This window comes from Schistocerca piceifrons, chromosome 2 (genome assembly GCF_021461385.2).
Source record: "Schistocerca piceifrons isolate TAMUIC-IGC-003096 chromosome 2, iqSchPice1.1, whole genome shotgun sequence".
Lineage (NCBI taxonomy): Eukaryota > Metazoa > Arthropoda > Insecta > Orthoptera > Acrididae > Schistocerca > Schistocerca piceifrons.
Genome location: NC_060139.1, coordinates 138,872,370 through 138,895,682, shown reverse-complemented (window position 1 = coordinate 138,895,682; position 23,313 = coordinate 138,872,370). Strand labels below are relative to the sequence as shown.

At 43.3% G+C, this 23,313-nt stretch overlaps 1 protein-coding gene across 1 annotated transcript in view; it reads right to left on the bottom strand.

Annotated features, from left to right (window-relative positions):
* Positions 1–23,313, bottom strand: part of LOC124775195 (sialin-like) — a 526,531-nt gene that overhangs the window by 101,206 nt on the left and 402,012 nt on the right. Inside the window, exon 8 of the mRNA XM_047250034.1 lies at positions 5,376–5,522. Coding sequence (XP_047105990.1) covers positions 5,376–5,522 — 147 coding nt within the window. The remainder of the gene's footprint in view (positions 1–5,375; positions 5,523–23,313) is intronic.

The window sequence follows — 23,313 nt, the reverse complement described above, 5'->3', positions numbered from 1 at the left end:
GCAATTTTTTGGCTTTTCATCATCAACTAAATCCTTTAATTCTTTTTGCATGATGTTGTGTTGTCGTTCATTGCAAATTTGCAACACCTGTTGATTATGCGACGCACAACAGACATTGAGAATTCTCATCCTCTCTTCCGTGATTCCCATGCATTTTTAAAGATTGGGACGATAGATCGCTGGGCTGACTCTTTTTGTGCGAATAATCAGTGGAACAATAAATAGCGAAGGATAAAATACTCTCTTCGTTCACATGAACCGTTGGCTATGAGAGCAGCATATTGGTACAGACAACGAAATGCGTTCCAACATACTGAGTGGGAAGAAATCGCAGGCCGCTGCCTTCTGTGACGATGTTATTGGAAAATGGTACCACACTATAACAAACATTTAAATCAGAGTGGCAGCTTTGTAGAGTATCTGGAAACTGTAGTTAAATAATGTAAATAAAACACTTTTCTGTTTAAGACACAAAGGAGTTAGGCATTAGCTGCCAGTGGTCATTGATTTAAATCAACGAGGAAAGTTGAAAATTCGCGCTGGACCGGGATTAGCACCTGGGTCTGCTGCTTACTAGACGTACGCACTGACCTTTATGCCATCTGTACACAGTGGCCATTGCAATTGCACGGACTACCCTAGCTCGCCTCCTATCAGTTCCAAATTGCCACACATTACTGATGTAGTGACCCTTGCCCTTTATTATCAGCACTCGCGGTATTTCGCCGATTCCCATTAAGAGTTCGAGCTCCATGTGCGTCTGCACTGAAGGGATCATTGGCCGTCTTCACCTTAAGTATATGAAAGGCTTATTTCAATAGTGGTACAAGTCCATTATCTCCACGTTTCTGCCTATAATGCTTCTGCTATTAATGATCCAAACAAACAGAAAGAAAGGTTCATCTCTAGCAAGAAGCCATATGCTTGAATATTTCTGGTATCTCAACTGCATATTTTTCAGCGCTCATTTAACTTTAGGACTCTGTATCTCACAACGAACAAAAATGGACTTGTACCACTATTGAAATAAGCCCTTCATATGGGTGGTATCTGTTCATTCAGGCTCTCGCATCGGTTGTCTGCTGCCACAGCCAATTAACGTCAGATTTCGCCGCACTGTCCTAACGGATAGGTCCGTCGTGCGTCCCAAATTGATTTTTGCGATTATTTCGCGCAGTGTTGCTTCCTGTTAGGACTGTCAACCTTACGCAAACGCCGTTGCTCTCGATCGTTACGTGCAGGCCGTTGGCCACACATCGTCAGTGGTAAAAGGTAATGCCTGAAATTTGGTATTCTCAGTACACTCTTGACACTGTGGAGCTCGGAATCCCTCAATGATTTCCGAAACGGAATGTCCCATGCGTCGAACACCAACTAGCATTCCGCATTAAAAGTTTGTTAATTCAAGTCATTTGTCCGTAATCACCTCGGAAACCTTTTAATATGAATCTCCTGTGTATAAATGACAGCTGCGGCAACGTATTGCGTTTTTGTACCTTGTGTACGCGCTAAACCCGCCATCTGTATATATGCATATCGATACCAAGTGACTTTTTCTCACCTCATTGTAAAACCAATATGTGTGTCCCACGATTGAAAATTGCGACACTGAAATAACAAAAAAAGTATTTTGAGAAGTCTGAAATAACTTGAAATAGGACTATAGCATTAGAAACAGTAAATAACACTCCAGAAACGCAGTAAGATATAATGACTTTCAGTACGAAGTAGACGAACAATCAAAAAATTAAACAGATACTGTTGTTTGCAGAGAACAAGCTGTAATAAGATATAATGACTTTCAGTACGAAGTAGACGAACAATCGAAAAATTGAACAGGTACTGTTGTTTGCAGAGAATAAGCTGTAGAATGTGTGGTGCATAGAAAACTACTAGCATGAAACAGTTGATGACGTTGTGCGAGTAACAATGGAACTGTCATCATTCTCTAAATTGTATTGTAGGTCTAATTTTCAACACAAGAGGAACAGGTAATATTTTGTAGCTCATCCGTGTAGTGTCTTGTTATACATGTGAAATTTAACGCCTAATAATCACCCACCTATGTCTACACTTTCCACAATATGGCATAATTTTATTACAATTTTCACACAGAATTACAAACAATTTTCTTTGTGCTTCCCTGCTAAGAGAACACATCATGGAGTCACCAAAAGCTGTTTGAATGTATTTGTATCTACTATAATGATGGAACATGAAGAAATAGAATAAAATTTGTGTTATAGCTGAGACTGGCACCCAGGTGTCGTTGCTTGCGAGGCAGGTGTGCTAGCCACTACACAACCATAGCACTGTAGCTAACTGAGTTGTATGGACTGCGCTAGTCCAGTGCCCTCCCTAACACAAACTTCACATCTTCAGCTTATTTCTATCGGGGAGGGGACTTGACTAGGGTAGTACATAACAACTCTGGGGTGTAATGGCTAGCACACCTGCCTAGTAAGCAGCTGGAATCAAGTCCGGTCGATGGTAAAAATGTTGATTCGTTTCTTTATCGAGATAAAGAGGAGGCTCAAATGTCTCAAGGAAAATTTAATTGTACCAGATTCATAGTATTTGTATTTATGAAGAGACATGAAGATCAGTATCGATCAAGCAACCAACCTCAAGTCACAGATTAACAGTACATCAAACCACATATCTAATTGTCTTTAACCACACAATTTGTCACATATACTCGCATCTATTCAGAATGGTTCAAATGGCTCTGAGCACTATGCGACTTAACTTCTGAGGTCATGAGTCGCCTAGAACTTAGAACTAATTAAACCTAACTAACCTAAGGACATCACACACACCCATGCCCGAGGCAGGATTCGAACCTGCGACTGTAGCGGTCGCTCGGCTCCAGACTGTAGCGCCTAGAACCGCACGGCCACTGGGGCCGGCTCGCATCTATTTATTATGTACACTGCCTGAAAAATACGTGAAGCACCCAGAAGAAATCGTCAGATGTTAATGTAACTTCTTATACTTTCACACTATTGGGGGGCATGTAAATGATCAGATTTTCAGTGGACTGTGGCAGGAACAATGGCTACCAGAGATCACTCACGTTTAATTTTGTTAACAGGCCTGGTAGAGTATATAAGGGGCCTGAAGAGCCTCAGATGTTGAGTGATCACTGTGAAGGACACGGAGAACATGCGAATTCATGTAAGACAGCGTTGTCAACACCTGATAGAGTTTGAAAGGGACCTCATTGTGGGTCTCCATTTGGCCAGCTGAATGAATTGTGCAATATCCAGATTTATTGAATAGTTGGGTGTGACAGCGGCCCGATGATGGACTGCATGGGAACGTGAGGATAGGCATATTTCTCGTCAGTTTCTGGCTGATCACGTCTATCCACCAAAGGGAAGATCACCGTGTTGTGCAGCAAGCGCATCGTAACCTCTTCACACCTGCACCTGCTACTCGAAAACAAATGTGTAGGCTGCCGTGAACACTGCATCACAAATGGCTGACTTTGGAGTGTGGCCTTGACCCTGAAGCATTGGCTGCTTATGGTGTTTTCACCAATATGTTCACCAATGAATCATGGTTGCGCACCACCCCAGATGACAATCGTCGACGGGGATGGTGGTGACTTGGATAGAGGTTACTTGTGTTCTCAAATGTTATCTGTCATGTGACACTCTCGTGATGCCATTTTTCAATAGGTCCTCCATTCACGGCATATGTCTCTTAGCTGTCTGCGATGTTAAGACACTCCCTCCACCAGCAAGATACGCAGATCTGACCCTGATGGAACATGTCTAGGATCAACTCGGACGTCAACTGCCTTCCAGTACCAGTATCCTAGACCAGGTAGCCTCAGCAGAGGTTACAGGCTTATGACAGCTTTCAGTGCGTGTATCCAGAGCGAGTGGAACTTCATACTGATAAATGAGCACATACTATCAAGTTCTTTGTAAATTTAACTCAATTTTTTAATTTCTGGTATTACATTCTCCCTCATCCCGTGAAGTTTCATTTCGATCCATCCTTCCCTTCCGGGTGCTTCACTTTTTTTGTCGGGCAGTGCGTTATGCATGTGACGCGAGGGAACTTCCTTTCACGTGATGTACCGTTAATCCGTCGTCACCGGAGAGAAACTAGTTCTCTGTGTATACATGTTAGAAAATCTTTTAGTGGTTACACAACGTCGTTCTGTAGATAATAATAAACAATAATTCACTGAAAATGGCATAGAAAGGGTTGAAACATGTTTGGGCAAAGCAAAAATAAACTAAAGGTGCTTCCTTGAGGCGAAATTTCACTTCAGTTTTTCCCTGAAATCACTAACAGTTAGAACAGCATATTCTAAAAATATCTCCTTCTTCTTTAATTTAGGTACATCATTTAGAAATGTACTTTACGAGGGTCATTCTAAAAGTAAGAATATTTGTCTCTGCAGACATTTTTATTCAGGTTGAAAGTTTGTTTTAGAATATATTTTGATATTTTTTTTTCTTTATTTTGTACGTAATTGCTGTTGAAATTTAAATATTTGTCGTAGCGCTCCAGGCACTCTCCTGTGCATTTTGCACACTTATTTGCCGCCAAGTTGTTGAACCAGCCGCTAATTCGTCTTTCAGTTAATTATCATTTCCACAGCGTTTTCTCCCCAAACCACCAATAATAATCTGATCGTGTAATTTCAGGAAAGCTCAAATTCAGTCCACTAATAGCGAAACGGCTATCGTGTTGATTTGCTCCTCAATCCTCGACGTGAAATCGTCAGTCACAAATGAAGGTCGGCCTGATCATTCTTCGCCATTCCACCATTTTCGAACTGAAGCTTCATCGTCAAATTTCCATAAACTTCGATATCTGACTGTAAATTTCAATTCGCTGGAATTGTTTGCAATCAGCAACCGTATTACACCACAAACCAAATAAAGCACTCCGTCGTCAGGCCACGAGTGGCCTACCGAGACCATCTGACCGCCGTGTCATCCTCCGTGGAGGATGCGGATAGGAGGGGCGTGGGATCAGCACACCGCTCTCCCGGTCGTTATGATGGTATTCTTAAAACAAGCCACTATTAATCGGTCGAGTAGCTCCTCAATTGGCATCGCGAGGCTGAATGCACCCCGAAAAATGGCAACAGCGCAAGGCGGCCTGGATGGTCACCCATCCAAGTGTATACCACGCCCGACAGCGCTTAACTTGGGTGATCTCACGGGAACCGGTGGAACCACTGCGGCAAGGCCGTTACCTTCCACAAACCAAATACATTTTAATTTTTGTAACACGTTTTAAAATTGCGCGGGTCGCCGGATGGAAACGTTCTTTATTTTTAGAATGACCCCCGTATTAAGCACAACACTAAGACGGAATATTCGTGGAAAGTGACAGGAGGCGCTGACCTGCTCGATGCCGAGTCCGTGCGCGTGCTTGAGGTACGTAGGGCCGTAGGTGAGCAGCGTCATGAAGACCCAGACGGAGCCGACGTTAGAGATGGCCAGCGCCCACATGGGCAGCGACGTCGCCATGCGCCGCCACGGCACCGCAGGCTGCACAAGGAGTTAGCTCTGTAAGCAGCCACTCAAAAGAAAACAAGCTGAAAACAACACTCAAAAGGTAACACGTGATAAAAACCAACACACGCTTCGGTAGCTCAGTTGGTAGAGCACTTGCCCGCGAAAGGCAAAGGTCCCGAGTTCGAGTCTCGGTCGGGCACACAGTTTTAATCTGCGAGGAAGTTTCATATCAGCGCACGCTCCGCTGCAGAGTGAAAATCTCATTCTGGCAACACATGTCCGCTCATCCATTACACTGAAATCACCTCGCACACGATTCTAGCAGTAATCTCACACTTTTCACAGATGATGTGGTAATCTACCAGGAGGTTGCTATTAAACTGACGATGTTCGGAGTACTGCAGTGCGGGCTGTATACATCGCAGGATGCTGAAACAACGTAGGTATGTTCATTAATTGAGGGGCCGAGAGAACAAGTGGTGCACGTGACATTTAACAAGAAAACGACTTAAGCCGAGCATTTGCCAAGCTTTAAATCACCTCGCAGACAATACTAGCAGTAATCTCACACTTTTCACAGATGACGAGGTAATCTACCAGGCGGTTACAAATAAACTGACGATGTTCCGAGAGCTGCAGCGCGGGCTGTATAAATCGCAGGATGCTGAAACATCGTAGGTATGTTCATTAATTGAGGGGCTGCGAGAACAAGTGGTACAAGAGACATTTAACAAGAAAATGAGTTAAGTGAGCGTTTGGTAAGCTAAAGTGTGGAACTCTTCAGGGTGAAAGAACTACACGCGATTTCCTGGACAGTTCTGCACTCTGTGATGATTACGTTCAGGGCATAATACGGTGCCTGGAAGCCATTTAGAATATAAGTAGTACAAGTGGAATGGCGGACGAAAGGAGAATTGTTGCTATCTTTAAGGAAGGTTCAGGTATGCATTTTTAAACTAGTGCAACGGCCTCAGTATATGGTTTTAAGATTACTTATAGCAGTATTTAATGCATGTTTAAATAAGCTCTGTTTTGAAATAATGGTTGTACGTCTTGAGGCGAAATGAGCATATTGGCATTATAGATCACAAGTTCCTTGAATCTGGCCATACATGCATGGAATGTGATAATGCATAGAAACACTTGGGAATATTTATTTGTCCCCAAGACAGGATGGAAGCAGTGAAGAAAGATCAGCCTTAAGTCTCCCGAAGTGGAAATGAAAATAATTAAAGCCATGGATGACATTGCAAGGGCGAAGTCATTGAAGGCACTCAAGGAAACTAAATATAATGGAGGAATATTAGTACGCTGAGACTCAGCGAAGACAATTCTCTAACAATGCACTTAAATTATTCACTAAAACGTGATCTTGAGTTTACTGAAGCGGATTTTAGGAGGCCAATATTGCTCGCCCATCAATAGCTCTTCTGGAGCCTTAGCATCGAGATGAGTTGAAATAATTTTGGGAACTGGAAAAATCTTGAGGAAATAAAGAACTGTATCCTTCCAACGTATCATGAGTTCTATAGTAAAATATCTCACTTCCAGACAGCAGTTACGATGCATGTAAGAAGAATGAGAGGAGAAAGGAAAGGACGTGGCCAAACAAGGGGAAGAGAAAGACTGTAAAATGCACAACACAGTTGTACAGTATGGCGTGTATAACCACAGGAATGACATTCTTCAAGAAATACCACAGAAGGAAACGTTTGTGATTCTATTTTAAGTACTGACTGTTGTAGGGCCATAGAAAGTAACATTGAATAATATCTCGTACACGTTGAAACCACGCGAATACATTTGCGTTTTGGTATTTTTACTTTATTCTCATTTTACTTTTTAAGATTGTTATATTAATTTTGTATTAATTACGAACATATTCTTATTCTGTAATGAGCATGTATTGTACCCTGAGAGTCCTTTCCATTGTATCAAAAACGTCTTCATAATAAAGCACATTAAAGAAAATGTTTTTCCACTTATACCTGTGTAACACTAAAAACTTTTAAGATACAAGGAGTATAAATATTTTAATATATTATAAAAAATAATGCAGAAGCACTACAAACTCGAACCATACCTACAGATACGCACGGACTAGCCGACCATAAAAAAAATTCAAATATTTCGATAGTAACTCACATAATTTATAAATAGCTGTTTAACTTTTGGCAGTCACTTATTCTGTTCGTATCAGCAAACACTGGTACCACTTGTACTCTCAGCCACTCCATTGGTGCGCTCGTATGCTGAAAAAATAATAATAGTTCAACTTTCTGCCATCAGATGAATATATGCCGCTTTAAGCTATCAGAATGCGAAATGATTCCTGTTTTGACGTCAGTATGCTCTTTGCCGCTTTGTAAAGAGAGTGTTTGTGTAAAGGCTTAAGACGGTTGGAGATTTCACTACGAAATGCAATGGCTGTTACGAAGAAAGTTGGTGCAATGCTGGTAAAGTTGTTGCAACAGAATGGCAGCAACAGCAGCAGCGCAGCATTGCGGGAATACTGCCGATGGGAACACCTGCGAAGAGGCCTCATGTCAATAAATGGGCTAAGGAACATGGTAAAAAAATCTGAAGAAACAGATGACTTAGGTTGTGGAGTTCACAGTTCAAAAGATTTTGAGGCGCATTTTACACTGGCATCGCTACAAGGTTCATAATGTGCAGCAAATGAAGACCCAAGATAGGGTACAGCACTATGACTTTTCCCTTCGTTTTATGGCACGCATGGAAGTGCATGACATGTGGCCAGGAAATGTTCTTTGAACTGATGACGCACATTTTACTCTGTAAGGTGCCGTCAACGTACAGAACTGTTGAATTTGGGTTTTACTCCGCCACATGCTGTGCAAGAACATCTACTGCATTCAGATTATGTGATTGTATAGTGTGGTTTCCCTGGTGTGGTTTCCCTGGCTCCTTAATTCCCGGTCAGTTTTTCTTCGAGGAAATGACACTTCGCGGCCCTGTTAGGTGTACAGTGATATCTCCATGTTGTAGGGACCTCCTTACGCAACACGTGATTCCATCTTTTCAAGAATGCAAATGCATCCACACCATTATTTTCATTCAAAATGGAGCGACAACACATGTTGCTTGCCGGATGAAAGATTAGCTTTGAGAAACTTTGGGTAACGACTGCTTCATCTGTAGGCGATTTCGAGTCGTGTGGCCTTCCAGATTCTGCGATATAAATCTGTGTGGCTTCCGACTGAGGTGATATCTGAAAGATTGTTTGTCTCAGTGATATACTCGGACTCTTCCCGGTCTGAAGGATAGCATACGATGACATATCGCTCTGATTACACCGGGTATGCTGTGAGAAAGAGTCGCCGTGCCACGTCACGGATGCGGCATGTTGCTGAATACATGATGTAACTTGTGATCATATCCCAAAAAACATGGCATACCACCACTATCGTGTGTTTTCTCCCGCATCCAAACCACATTCTGACTGCTCGCAGCGCCTGATTTCCACCTGGTGGCAGAAAGTGGAACTATAAATTTTTCAGCATACTCCGCGAGCGCAACGATTAATAAAGATACCTACGATGCATGCAATCCGCACTGCAGCAGTCGAAACAACGTCAGTTTAATTATAACCACTCGTTTTGTATTATCACGTAATAGTGCGGAGAGAGTGTGGCAGATATGATACGCGAGTTGGGATGGAAGTCATTAAAGCTAAGACGTTTTTCGTCGCAGCGAGATCTATTTACGAAATTTCAGTCACCAACTTTCTCTTCCGAATGCGAAAATATTTTGTTGAGCCCAACCTACATAGGTAGGAATGATCATCAAAATAAAATAAGAGAAATCAGAGCTCGAAAAGAAAGGTTTAGGTGTTCGTTTTTCCCGCGCGCTGTTCGGGAGTGGAATGGTAGAGAGATGGTATGATTGTGGTTCGATGAACCCCCTGCCAAGCACTTAAATGTGAATTGCAGGGTAATCATGTAGATGTAGATGTATAATGCAGTAGTTCGTGAAAAAGAGCTGCAAAAATATTCAGCCGTATCTTGATAAGATTACAACGTGGCGCAAAAGTTGGCATTTTGCTTTACATGTTCAGAAATATAAATTTTTACCCTTGACAAAACGCCGGCCGAAGTGGCCGTGCGGTTAAAGGCGCTGCAGTCTGGAACCGCCAGACCGCTACGGTCGCAGGTTCGAATCCTGCCTCGGGCATGGATGTTTGTGATGTCCTTAGGTTAGTTAGGTTTAACTAGTTCTAAGTTCTAGGGGACTAATGACCTCAGCAGTTGAGTCCCACAGTGCTCAGAGCCATTTGAACCTTGACAAAACGAAAAGAAACATACTACCCTATGACTACAATCTCACTGAGACACACTTGTAATGTGACACTCATACAAACACCTGGGTGTAACAATCTGTAGGGGCATGAGAATGATAACAAAGGCTCAATCGTTGGAAAAGCAGGTAGCAGACTTCGGTTCGTTGGTAGAATACTATGGAAATGCAAGCAACAAAGGAGACTGCTTACAAAACTCACGTGCAACCCATTTCAGAATATTATTCAAGTTTGTGGGACCTGTATCAGACAGGTCTAACCGCGTACATTGAATATATTCAAAGAAGGACATCACGAATAGTCACAGGTTTTTTTGACCATGGGAGAGAGTCATGGAGATACAGAAAAAAATTAAACGGAAAAAGCTTGAAGATAGACACAAACTATGCCGTGAAAGCCGACTTTGTAAGTTTCAGGTCCAAGCGCTATGTGACGAATTTACGAATATACTACAATGCTGTAGTATCGCTCTTGTAATGATACTGAAGACAAAATTAGATTAATTATAGCGCACACAGAGGCATTTAAGCAAACGTTTTTCCAGACTTCCCCCCCCCCCTTCCAAACGTGAATAGAACGGGAAAACGTCGTAATAACTGGTACAATGGAAAGTAGCCCCTAGCCTCCACAATGCAGTTCAAGTTGGTTTGCAGTTTATGGATGCAAACAGAACGCAAATGAAACATACTTGTAAAACTGGTAGATGATATAGAAAAGATGGCTAGAAGAGCCCTCCGCTCAGTAAGTTTGTGATCGGCACGGAGATTTGCATCCATCTCTGGTTCTAGAAGCAACAAGAGAGGCAGTGTGCAACACAGAGCGAGTGTTTTACAGTTAAAATTTCGAGAGCATATGTTCATAGAATAGTAAATTAATATTGCTTCCTCCCACGAAAAGACAGTGATCATAATTAGTGAGATTCAAGCTTACACGTTCTCGCGTACCATACGCATCGGAAAATAAAATGGAGGAAGTCACAGTGATGCACAAAGTACCCTCCACAAACCGTAAGGTAACTTGGGGTCGTGATGACTGGGTGTTGTGTGATGTCCTTAGGTTAGTTAGGTTTAAGTAGTTCTAAGTTCTAGGGGACTGATGACCATAGATGTTAAGTCTCATAGTACTCAGAGCCATTTGAACCATTTTTGTAACTTGGGGAATGTAGATGTAGATGTAGTTATAGATGTGTAAGCTACTTATATAAACCGCTAGTTCTCTGGTCTACAGTGGGAGCTATTTCTATTTGTAGGTGTAAGCTACACGTCGCAACCTTATCGATGATAATGGACTGAATCGAACCATATTAAGTACCGAATTGCATCCACACTTGGCAAATATCTGCGGTTAAGCTACCATCAAAAGACAATGGCTACGAAGTCTTTCGCGACGTATTTCCTGAGTAAAAATTTCTCGGTGTACATGCCGCGTCAAATCAGGATAAATCTCCGAGCTTTCGACCACTACCTCCATGGTCGTCGTCAGGGCTAAAACTGACTGTCGTGAACTAGCGAGGTTCCCACTTTTATATGCAAAGGACGGCTTCTTATTGGCCATATCGCTGACGTATTCCAGCCAATAAGAAGCCGTCCTTTGCATATAAAAGTGGGAACCTCGCTAGTTCACGACAGTCAGTTTTAGCCCTGACGACGACCATGGAGGTAGTGGTCGAAAGCTCGGAGATTTATCCTGATTTGACGCGGCATGTACACCGAGAAATTTTTACTCATCAAAAGACAATTATTTTAAAATAAAATTTACAGGGTCGCCACCAGCCCAAGCCCTTCCTAACATACAAGAATGAATGAACCGGAATTAATTCAAATTTGGAATTCAATGGGAACAAATGAAGTAGCAGGACACACAGTAGTATCCTTTACGGCATATTTATTTGTTAATAAAGATGTTTGAAATAGCGAGTACATCCTATGGGTACACTTACCTGGTGCCTGAATATGAACTACATTAATCTATTTTCGATAAGTGAAATTATATTGTACAATTTAACTGTTGTTATTAATGGAAAAGGTGAGGACGGGGAAACTGGAAACATCCTCTCAATCATTTAATCTACATTCACACAACAGAGAAAGATCACCGGAATAACCGACCACCTTTACAAACATGCACTAATTTGCAGAGAGGTTTATTTCCGTTGCAAGATTTGGTCAACGTAAGTACATGAGATGAGAAGCCATGCGCCCACGTGCAAAGAACGCAGTTCAGCACGTGGTGAATTGGGTCACATATTTATGGTTTCAAAGCAGAATTTAAGTGGAAAGCACAAATACAAGAAGCGTTTCTTTTCTTAGGGAACGACTATAAAATTAATTTGTCACTACAACCGAAAACTAAATTACTATGGCAGAAACCTTCCAATGATTCAAGGTACACGTGGTCCATTAAGAATTAAACCATTACAAAAGTTCGCCTTAATTCACGAAAATCCGATGTTTCAACGAATTTATCCCGCACAAAACAGATTAAATTAGCATTGGAATAACCTATCGGTATGCAGTAGGAAGCGGAAACTTACATGGTTTACCGAACCCGTAGTACAGTACGAACACAAGCATATACTATCACCAAGAAACCACAAAAATAGAAAAAAAATAAAACCACTCACGCAAAACACACAATTAGTCTCACATTGGCACGAGATATAAGTTCACTAGCTGTTCCTAATCATGTCCAATAGTGGATGCTCCACACGACGATGTCCCAAAGGAAAAAAGCCGATTCCCTCCACAACTATTTTTAAACACGATCATGACCTATTATTAAGCAATTGTACCACAGTCCGAGCAGAAATTCGTAAGGTTTCAGTTAGGCTGAACGACTTAAATATTCCAACGAATTTAACATAGGAAATCGCAATTAACAATACCTCCTACTTTGTCATTAGTACTAGAAGCCTTACTTAGGAGCTGTGAACCATACACACCAACAGCTTGGAGAAGAATACCTGCTCTGCCCAAAGCTCCTAGCAACTCCTGGCTGAGACGGAAACGACCAGAGGGATCGTTTCTGCCACCAACCTGACAAAAACACAAATCTAGGGACAACAGGGATGAACCTCGGATGAGGTAAGCAATTCTAAGTTGGTGAGCCTGTGAACCCTGCCAAACGACAGGCACTCATCTTCTGCTCCCAGCAGACGACAACCAACTAGCTTCCACCACAAAATAAGCCCGAAAAGATACGTAAAACACCCATTCACTTACATTCAACCACACATAAGGTAACATAACGCAGGGCCATGATAAATATGGCTCATGATTTCACGTAGAACATAAAATTAGAATACAATACATTGAAATACTAGTGCAAGGCACCATTTGTTTCCATTTTACGTTGGATATATAGTGAATATCTTTCAGTTACACTTCTCAGTTCTTCTGGGAGAGTTAATAAGCTAAATGGCAATTACGCAGTGGATCAAATCAGACGTAACTGAATCATATGAGGCAAACATGTATCAAAAGACTCGACAGAGACGTTTCAGATGTAGCGATGTCGATGGAAGACCGAACTCTTTCCTTTCTCGGCTGGTTCTGACTGCAGATGCACGTTAGTGGGAAGCTGCGGAACAGCTTCTTCAATATCACGGCGAGCCTGGAGTCAAGAATGCTTACTCAACAGGAACATACTTTATTACTTGATGCCTTCCATACGGTACGACAATAGTGCCTCAGGTGCCGGTCGTGGATAGTGCAAGGAAGTGATGTCCTCCACAGCAAGCCGAGGCAGCAGCCAGTGGTGGCGGGCAGCGACCTTACTGCTGCAAGTTGTCTTGTTAGCTTGGTGACATAAGGCCAGTCCAGGCAGCGGAGAGGACTCGCTGCGCACTGTTACGCTAGCAAGAAGTGGGCAGGCCCCATGTCGAACCCAGGACCCCAGCGACTGGCTCAGAGTTAGATCAGACCCAGTAGAATCAGTTTAAAGCCCAGAACCATCAGGTCTAGATAATGGCTTGTAGATCACCGACGTCGCTTAGTCGGTGGTGCTGATCGACGGTGCCGGAGCATCTTAGATGTACATTCGGCCAATGACTGGCTCGGAGCCGGTGCTTGTCGAACGCCCGACTCTGGAGGAAGGCTATTACTGGCTGAGATGGAAGAGTTTATTTTGCTTCTGACTGGTCACGAGCCCAGAAGAGGCCCAGCAGCTGTTAGCCAAGGCATTCGCTTGGGTCGTCTACTGCCACCACACTTTAACCCTAAACTTTGCAGCACTGTCCTCATGGATATGTTTTTCATACGTCCTTGTGCGGCTATTTCACGCAGAGTTACTCGTCTGTTAGCACTGACAACTCAGTGCAAACGCCGCTGCTCTCGGTCGTTAAGTGAAGGAGGCCGTCAGCCACTGCTTTGTGTGCTGTAGAGGTAATGCCTGAAATTTGGTATTCTCGGCACGCTCTTGGCTGTAGATATCGAAATGTTGAATTCCCTAACGATTTCCAAAACGGAATGTCCAATACATCTAGCTCCAACTACCATTCCGCGTTCAAATTTCCCTCGTGCGGCCATAATCATGTCAGAAACCTTTTAGGGTGTGTCTCTCACACCTACACATTGAAAACGGTGATCAAAGTTTGGAAAAGTTTATAGACCAATAACAGAAAACGTCTGTTTTGACGATAATAACAAAATCATGATTACAGTGTTTCACAGGTACGATAACCTGATCGTATGGCGAGAAATTAACATATTAAGGGTCTTCATACACAAGTACACTTGAGTAGAAACGTCTGATGAAGATGTCCTGGATAACAGCAGCATAGGAACAGAAAAGTCTATGCTGGATACAGTCCGAATGAAACGAGGGAAACAACAATGCATGCCGAGTACAGCGACATCGGTCCCTATGATGGATTCTGAGACCGTCCTAAGACGATGGTGTGTGTAGTACCCGCCTGGAGGCTAGGAGATGCTGTAGAAGCCAGAAGAAATGACCACTGCAGCTTTGGCGCCGACCTTTATAGCGGCCGGAGGCGGAATGCTCGAGGCACGACATTCTCGTCACGTGTGTGAATAGGTCTGTTGTAAGGGGCAACCTTTGCTAGCGCTGGTACCGTCGCCTGTAGTCCGTCCGTTAATACGGCAGTACAAGTTGGGAAGCTGAGGCATGCAGGAGATATATAGAATGCATGTGTGCCCGAGATGTCCGAAGGGTTGCCGATCGCTTTTGCAAACATCGCCAGTACATCTACATCTACGTGATCACGCTGCTATTCACAATAAAGTGCCTGGCAGAGGGTTCAATGAACCACCTTCAAGCTATTTCTCTACCGCTCCACTCTCGAACGGCACGCGAGAAAAACGAGCACTTAAATTTTTCTGTCCGAGCCCTGATTTCTCTTATTTTATCGTGATGATCATTTCTCCCTATGTAGGTGGGTGCCAACAGAATGTTTTCGCAATCGGAGGAGGAAACTGGTGATTGAAATTGCATAAGAAGATCCCGTCGCAACGAAAAACGCCTTTGTTTTAATGATTGCCGGTCCAATTCACGTATCATGTCTGTGACACTGTCTCCCCTATTTCACGATAATACTAAACGATCTGCCCTTGTTTGTACTTTTTCGATGTCATCCGTCAGTTCCACCTGATGCGGATGCCACAAAGCATTGCAATACCTCCCGAGGAGATCACGAATGTAAAATTAGAGAGATTAGAGCGCGCACGGAGGCTTTCAGACAGTCGTTCTTCCCGCGAACCATACGCGACTGGAACAGGAAAGGGAGGTAATGACAGTGGCACGTAAAGTGCCCTCCGCCACACACCGTTGGGTGGCTTGCGGAGTATAAATGTAGATGTAGAATACTCCAGAATAGGGCGGAGAAGCGTAGTGTAAGCAGTCTCTTTAGTAGACCTGTTGTATCTTCTAAGTGATCTGGCAATGAATCGCAGTCTTTGGTTTGCTCTACCCACAATATTATATATGTGATCGTTCCATTTAGGTTATTTGTAATTGTAATCCCTCAGATTTTTGTGACTTATCGCGTAATCGAAATTTAGCTGATTTCTTTTAGTACTCATGTGAATAACTTCACACTTTTCCTTATTCAGGGTCAATTGCCACTTCTCGCACCATAGAGATATCTTATCATTTTGCAAGTCGTTTTGACCATCTGATGACTTCACAACACGGTAAATGACAGAATCATCTGCACACAATCTAAGACGGCTACTCAGATTGTCTCCTATGTCGTTAATATAGATCAGGAACAATAGAGAGCCAAAACACTTCTTTGGGGAACGCCGGATATTACTTCTGTTTTACTCGATGACTTTCCGTCTATTACTACAAACTGTGACCTTTCTGACAGGAAATCACGAATCCAGTCGCACAACTGAGGCGCTACTCCGTAGGTTCAAAAATGGTTCAAATGGCTCTGAGCACTATGGGACTTAACTACTGAGGTCATCAGTCCCCTAGAACTTAGAACTACTTAAACCTAACTAACCTAAGGACATCACACACATTCATGCCCGAGGCAGGATTCGAACCTGCGACCGTAGCGGTCACGCGGTTCCAAACTGACGCGCTTAGAACCGCACGGCCACACCGGCCGGCTACTCCGTAGGCATGCAGTTTGTTTAGAAGACGCTTATGAGGAATGGTGTCGAAAGCCTTCTGGAAATCTAAAAATATGGAATCATGCTGTAGTACTTTTTCAAATGAATCGCCTGAGTACAATTGACAGCTCCTCCAGTGCACTGCGCTTTCATACCTTGTGTATGTGATACTGCCCCATCTGTGTACAGGGCGTAAACGGTATGCAGATGGCACATCTCGCAATACTCGACGAAAAAGTCTAGTAACATGTTTGCGTATTTCCTACGGTTGTACCAGAAAAAAACAGTTCGTCTCAGGATAATGGTTTTGGAAAAGAAGATACTTGGCTGTGCACGTACGTAAGCAATCGGTTCCTGTTACTGCCCGCTGAGCGTATTGACATCGCGAGCGTAAAACGTAAACACACAGGCAACTGCGGCCCGAGTGGCTGCGTCATTGTAATACACCGAGCGACGACAGTAGGCGAGTAACCTGTAGAGATGTAATTGCAACTCTGTTAACTGTTAGGATGGAAAGGAGATTTACTATAGCTGAACTATGCGATATGCATTTAATTTATGGAGAGGCAAAAGGTGTTGCGAGGGCAGTTGTACGAATTTATCGAGATCGCTTCCCACAACGACGACTTCCGGCACGAAAGACATTTGCTGCTCTGCACCAAAGGTTTGTGTCATTGTAATTTTCTACTTATGCATTTACATCTTAATAAAGTACAGTACTTACCTGCACCTTTGTAAATTTTCGTCCGTATGCGAAACGTATCTTCTGTTCTGATATGCTTTCCGCTTTTGTTACATCATGACAGAATACAACTGACGAGTACGTATTTAATTTCCTGAGATTGAGAGATACTGGCCCTTTACTGCCCCGCGCAGAAGGCAGAAGCCCACAACGCGCCGATCGTACATTGGAAGCTGAGGAAAGAATTCTGGACCGCATCCAGGAGGATCCTTCTCAGAGTACTAGAAGCATCGCCCGCCACGTGGGTAAATCGCACACTGTCGTTCATCGCACCATACCAGAGGAGCGTCTGCGGCCTTACCACATTCAACGCGTACAAGCATTGGAAGAACAAGATTTCCCTCCACGACGTGAATTCTCAGAGTGGTTTTTGTTACACAGTGCGCAGAATGAGTTTGTCAACAAAATACTCGTCACAGATGAAGAGTGTTTCACTCGAGACGGAATAACTAATTTCCATAACATGCACACGTGGAGTGTACACAATCCTCGCCACGTAGTGGCAACACAATTTCAGCGATAATTACATTATTGGGCCCTATGTTTTACCTGCACGTTTGACTGATAACTATTACCGAACGTTTCTAGAGGAAACATTGTTACCAACGTTGTTAGAAGACATTCCGTAACTTTTGGGGCCATATGAAGGAACTTGTTTATGCTGAGCCAGTAAATAATGTGGACGAATTGACACAGAAGATTTTAAGATGCTGCCAATACCATAAAGGCCAATGTGCATGTGTGTGAGCGAGGGCGACGAAACTGGGTTCGCCGTAATGAAGCATGTGTAGAAGCGAATGGTGTCATTTCGAACATTTATTGTAGTATTGGTGTAAAAGGAAACGAAGTAATGAGTTTTCTTTTCGTTACGATGTTGTTGTACAGAAGGAAAATAATGTGAATGGAGTATTCGTTATGGCATTGCCGTAAAAAGGTGAAACTATCTACTTGGTGATTGACTGAATTTGTACTAATGGAAATACATTGTGTTTGAGTCCCATAGTGCTCAGAGCCATTTGAACCATTTTTTTTTTTTTTTGTGTTTGATATTAGCTTGTCATTACTACGACCTTCGTTATCGACTTGTTGAGAAACAGACTGGTTGTATTCAATTCACGTAAAGCGAATTACACATTCTTGACAACCCAAAAACCGTTTACATTCCTTTTTCCGGTACCACCTGATTATCACACCACGTCGTTGTACACGTCTAATGATTTCAATCCTCTGGTCGGCTCGTTGCCTTTCTCTGACCGCCCCGTCATTGTAGGCAATAAGCTCGGTACGCCGTGTACTGTCGGTTGACTACGTAAACAGAAATTCGTATACTATCTACATCTACATCTAAATCTACATGATTACCCTGCAATTCACATTTAAGTGCTTGGCAGAGGGTTCATCGAACCACAATCATACTACCTCCCTACTGTTCCACTCCCGAACAGCGCGCGGGAAAAACAAACACCTAAACCTTTCGGTTCGAGCTCTGATTTCTCTTATTTTATTTTGATGATCATTCCTACCTATGTAGTTTGGCCTCAAAAAAATATTTTCGCATTCGGAAGAGAAAGTTGGTGACTGAAATTTCGTAAATAGATCTCGCCGCGACGAAAAACGTCTTTGCTTTAAGACTTCCATCCCAACTCGCGTATCATATCTGCCACACTCTCTCCCCTATTACGTTATAATACAAAACGAGCTGCCGTTTTTTGCACCCTTTCGATGTCCTCCGTCAATCCAACCTGGTAAGGATCCCACACCGCGCAGCAATATTCTAACAGAGGACGAACGAGTGTAGTGTAAGCTGTCTCTTTAGTGGACTTGTTGCATCTTCTAAGTGTCCTGCCAATGAAACGCAACCATTGGCTCGCCTTCCCCACAATATTGTCTATGTGGTCTTTCCAACTGAAGTTGTTCGTAATTTTTACACCCAGGTACTATCTATCCAGCGAACATTAGGTTTTAATAATACAAAAGTAAAGTACATGATACAAGAAAATGTCGTTAGACTTTTTTGTCAAGCACACCGAGATGTACCATCTGTATAATTTTAGCCCCTTATCCCGTTTACACCCTGTATGTACACATCGGCATTAAATGACTTTTGTGACCTCTTCTAGTCCTCTTCTAGTCCAAACTCGTACCGAAAGGAGTGGACGCAGCAGCAGCAAGACAAGCTGCACGCCGTGTATTGGACGCCTGGATGTGTGGCAGCGGATGCGTCCCCGCGGGCGGGTCTACGCGCCCTGGCTGAGATAGCAGGCGGCTCCCGGAGGAGGCGATACCTGTTGTGCAGGCGGAAGCGGCGCCGGCGCCCCTATTTCCCGCGGGAGCTGACTGCTGCGTGCTGCGTCCCGCGCCTCCGCCTGCCGCGCAGACGACCTCGCGTGCCCCGGCGCGCTGCGGCCGGCCTAATCTGGCGGATTTATGAATCGCCTTTGTGGCCGCCGCGGCCTGCGCCACGCCAGCGCCGGCAGCCTTATCGGTCGCCGGTCCCAGCCGCCGCCCCGCCGCCCCCATATTTCATCCCCTTTGGTCGGCCGCCCGGCGACTAACGGCCCAGAAACTCGCCGCCTTTCAGGTAAAGTTGCCCGCCTAACTGCTGCGGCAGCTCGCACGGAAATGATAAAAAAGTATAACGAGCTGATATATCACTCCGCATGTCTTCGCCACATGATGACTCTCTCCTAATACTGCAAGCAAGAAACACAAAAGCTTTGCTCACATTCTTTTTTTTTTTTTAATTGGAAGTTAAACCTTAATAGTCCAACAATGGTCGGTTGAACTTATTTGTAGCATGTAACACTGTTACATCCATTATACATGGTGGTCCATTGATAGTGACGGGGCTAAATATCTCACGAAATAAGCAACAAACGAAAAAACTACAAAGAACGAAACTCGTCTAGCTTGAAGGGGGAACCAGATGGCGCTATTGTTGGCCCGCTAGATGGCGCTGCCATAGGTCAAACGGATATAAACTGCGTTTTTTAAAATAGGAACCCCCATTTTTTATTACATTGAGAGGCACCCACATGCCTTGCTCATACTGTGGCATCAAGCAGTCAGGCCTGCAAGATGAGTGGTCTGCCAAGCGAGTGGATTCATTCTTATTTATCGAGTAATATGAACTCTCGTACTCTCAATTAAGTTACAAATTATCCTCTTGTATGAATAATACGCAACGGAAACACGCATCTGACTATCAGTAATTTACAGAACTCTGCCTGTTCACTACGCACTGGCAATACCACATTTTCTTTCCTTTTTATTTAACGGCTTTTATCAACACGTGGCCATCGCACTGCATATGAGTGGCGCACACATTATAAATTCTGGATATCATGACAACATACGATTCGAAGGAAAAGGCCACCAATCTTTTTCTTTTCACTATCTTATTTATTCCAATAAATTCTATAACCTAAACACATAAATTCTATAACCTACAACAATAACACATGAGAAATTCCGCCCAGAGGGCATGGCTTTACATTGGTGAATCTCTATATTATGGTCTCGTAATTACTTAACGCTACAGTGCACTTTCTCGATAGGATGGTGGATCTTTTATTATACCTCACACTTCGACTCTCACAATCATCATCACGAAACTTTCCTCCAGACCGAGCGGTACCGAAGGAACAAGCATAACCCACTAATCTTTTGAAACTACCTCGCTACTCTCCCATGCAAACCACACATACCCAACTTACATGACATACACCACACTACAATATGAAATACTACACAGGGAATAGTCACAACATTATCACTTTCAGCTGTCCCACTTCAATTAATATTTATCCCAGTTTCACACGACACTGCCCCACTTCGTAATTCTACTATGAACTCTGGAGATATATGCACGTCTTCCTGTGCAATGCAAGCCAAGTGGCGTTGCTGTATAGACGGCCGACTCACCTTGCTTCTCTCTCAGAGTTTGAATCTAGCGTCACACGGAATCATATCACGCAAAGTAATATTAAGAACGTATTCATCACACACGCGAGTCCTCAACTGATACCATGGACGAGTAATTCTCTTTATCTTTTGTCTCATACACAGTTTGAGACTCACACAGTACTCACCACGTGGAAGTACTCGTCTCTAATTTCAAGTCCTGCACACGCCATTTCTTAAATATTTCAACTTATGCTACACACGCTATTTCTTGAATATTTCAACTTATTGTACACACGCTAGTAATTCAGCTTAACTTAAGCACACGGAAGTATTTCAACTTATTGCTACACGTGGTTTCATTGTGATCGTTGGTCACTCCCGAAGATTACTACGATCCCATTAATATTACCTGCCTGACATTTAATCCTCCCCACAAAAGTTCATGAAATAGAGAAATTATTATTTCAAACTACTCTTAAATATTCCACATACATACCATGTCTCCACTCTTTTGTCTTTACGGAACACAACTAAGACAGGTCTTAACAACACAAGAGTGCTCTCGCAGCTCTGCTGAAGTGGGGGAGCACCTTCCTACCGTATTGGTCAGCCACATTTCAGGCGCTCAAAGCTCAGGTAGATTTCATCTCTTTGGTCCCACCAAAGGTGGCCAAAGGATCGTCTCAAAGATGATCATATATTCACATTCACTATCTGCGGTTAGCAGACGACCATACATTCATTCATTTCACAGATCTCACCAAACTGGATGTGGGGATTTATTTTGTGGGAGTGCACATGTGATAAATTAAATGAATAAATTGTCATTCTTTCCCACACTGGTATCCGGCTTCGCTGTATTAATTGAAATTGAGTTATTATTATAGAAAAATACGTTGTACTGACAAGAATAATGAAGTATGTTGTACCTATTTTCAATGTCGGGCGGTACTGTACCCTTTCAACATATTCGTGTAGTATGTAAAGAAATATGAATGTTTTAGTTGGACCACTTTTTTCGCTTTGTGACAGATGGCGCTGTAATAGTCACAAACGTATAAGTACGTGGTATCACGTAACATTCCGCCAGCGCGGACGGTATTTGCTTCGTGATACATTACCCGTATTAAAATGGACCGTTTTCCAATTGCGGAAAAGGTCGATATCGTGTTGATGTGTGGCTATTGTGATCAAAATGCCCAACTGGCGTGCGCTATGTATGCTGCTCGGTATCCTGGACGACATCATCCAAGTGTCCGAACCGTTTGACGGATAGTTACGTTATTTAAGGAAACAAGAAGTGTTCAGCCACATGTGAAACGTCAATCACGACCTGCAACAAATGATGATGCCCAAGTAGATGTTTTAGCTGCTGTCGCGGCTAATCCGCATATCAGTAGAAGAAAAATAGCGCCAGAATCGGCAATCTCAAAAACGTCGCTGTTGAGAATGCTACACCATCATCGATTGCACCCGTACCATATTTCTATGTATCAGGAATTTCATGGCGACGACTCTGAACGTCGTGTACAGTTCTTCCACTGGGCACAAGAGAAATTACCGGACGATGACAGATTTTTTGCACGCGTTCTATTTAGCGACGAACTTTCACCAACGGCGGTAACGTAAACCGGCATTATGTGCACTACTGGACAACGGAAAATCCACGATGGCTGCGACAAGTGGAACATCAGCGACCTTCGCGGGCTAATGTATGGTGCGGCATTATGGAAGGAAAGATTATTGGCCCCCATTTTATCGATGGCAATCTGAATAGTGCAATGTATGCTGATTTTCTACGTAATGTTCTACCGATGTTACTACAGGATCTTTCAATGCATGACAGAATGGCGATGTACTTCCAACATGACGGATGTCTGGCACATAGCTCGCGTGCGGTTGAAGCGGTATTGAATAGCATTTCATGACAGGTGGATTGGTCGTCGAAGCACCATACCATGGCCCGCACGTTCACCGTATCTGACGTCCCCGGATTTCTTTCTGTGGGGAAAGGTGAAGGATATTTGCTATCGTAATCCACCGACAACGCCTGACAACACGCGTCAGCGCGTTGACAATGCATGTGCAAACATTACGGAAGGCGAACTACTCGCTGATGAGAGGAATGTCGTTACACGTATTGCCAAATGCATTGAGGTTGACGGACATCATTTTGAGCACTTATTGCATTAATGTGGTATTTACAGGTAATCACGCTGTAACAGCATGCGTTCTCAGAAATGATAAGTTCGCAAAGGTACATGTATCACATTGGAAAAA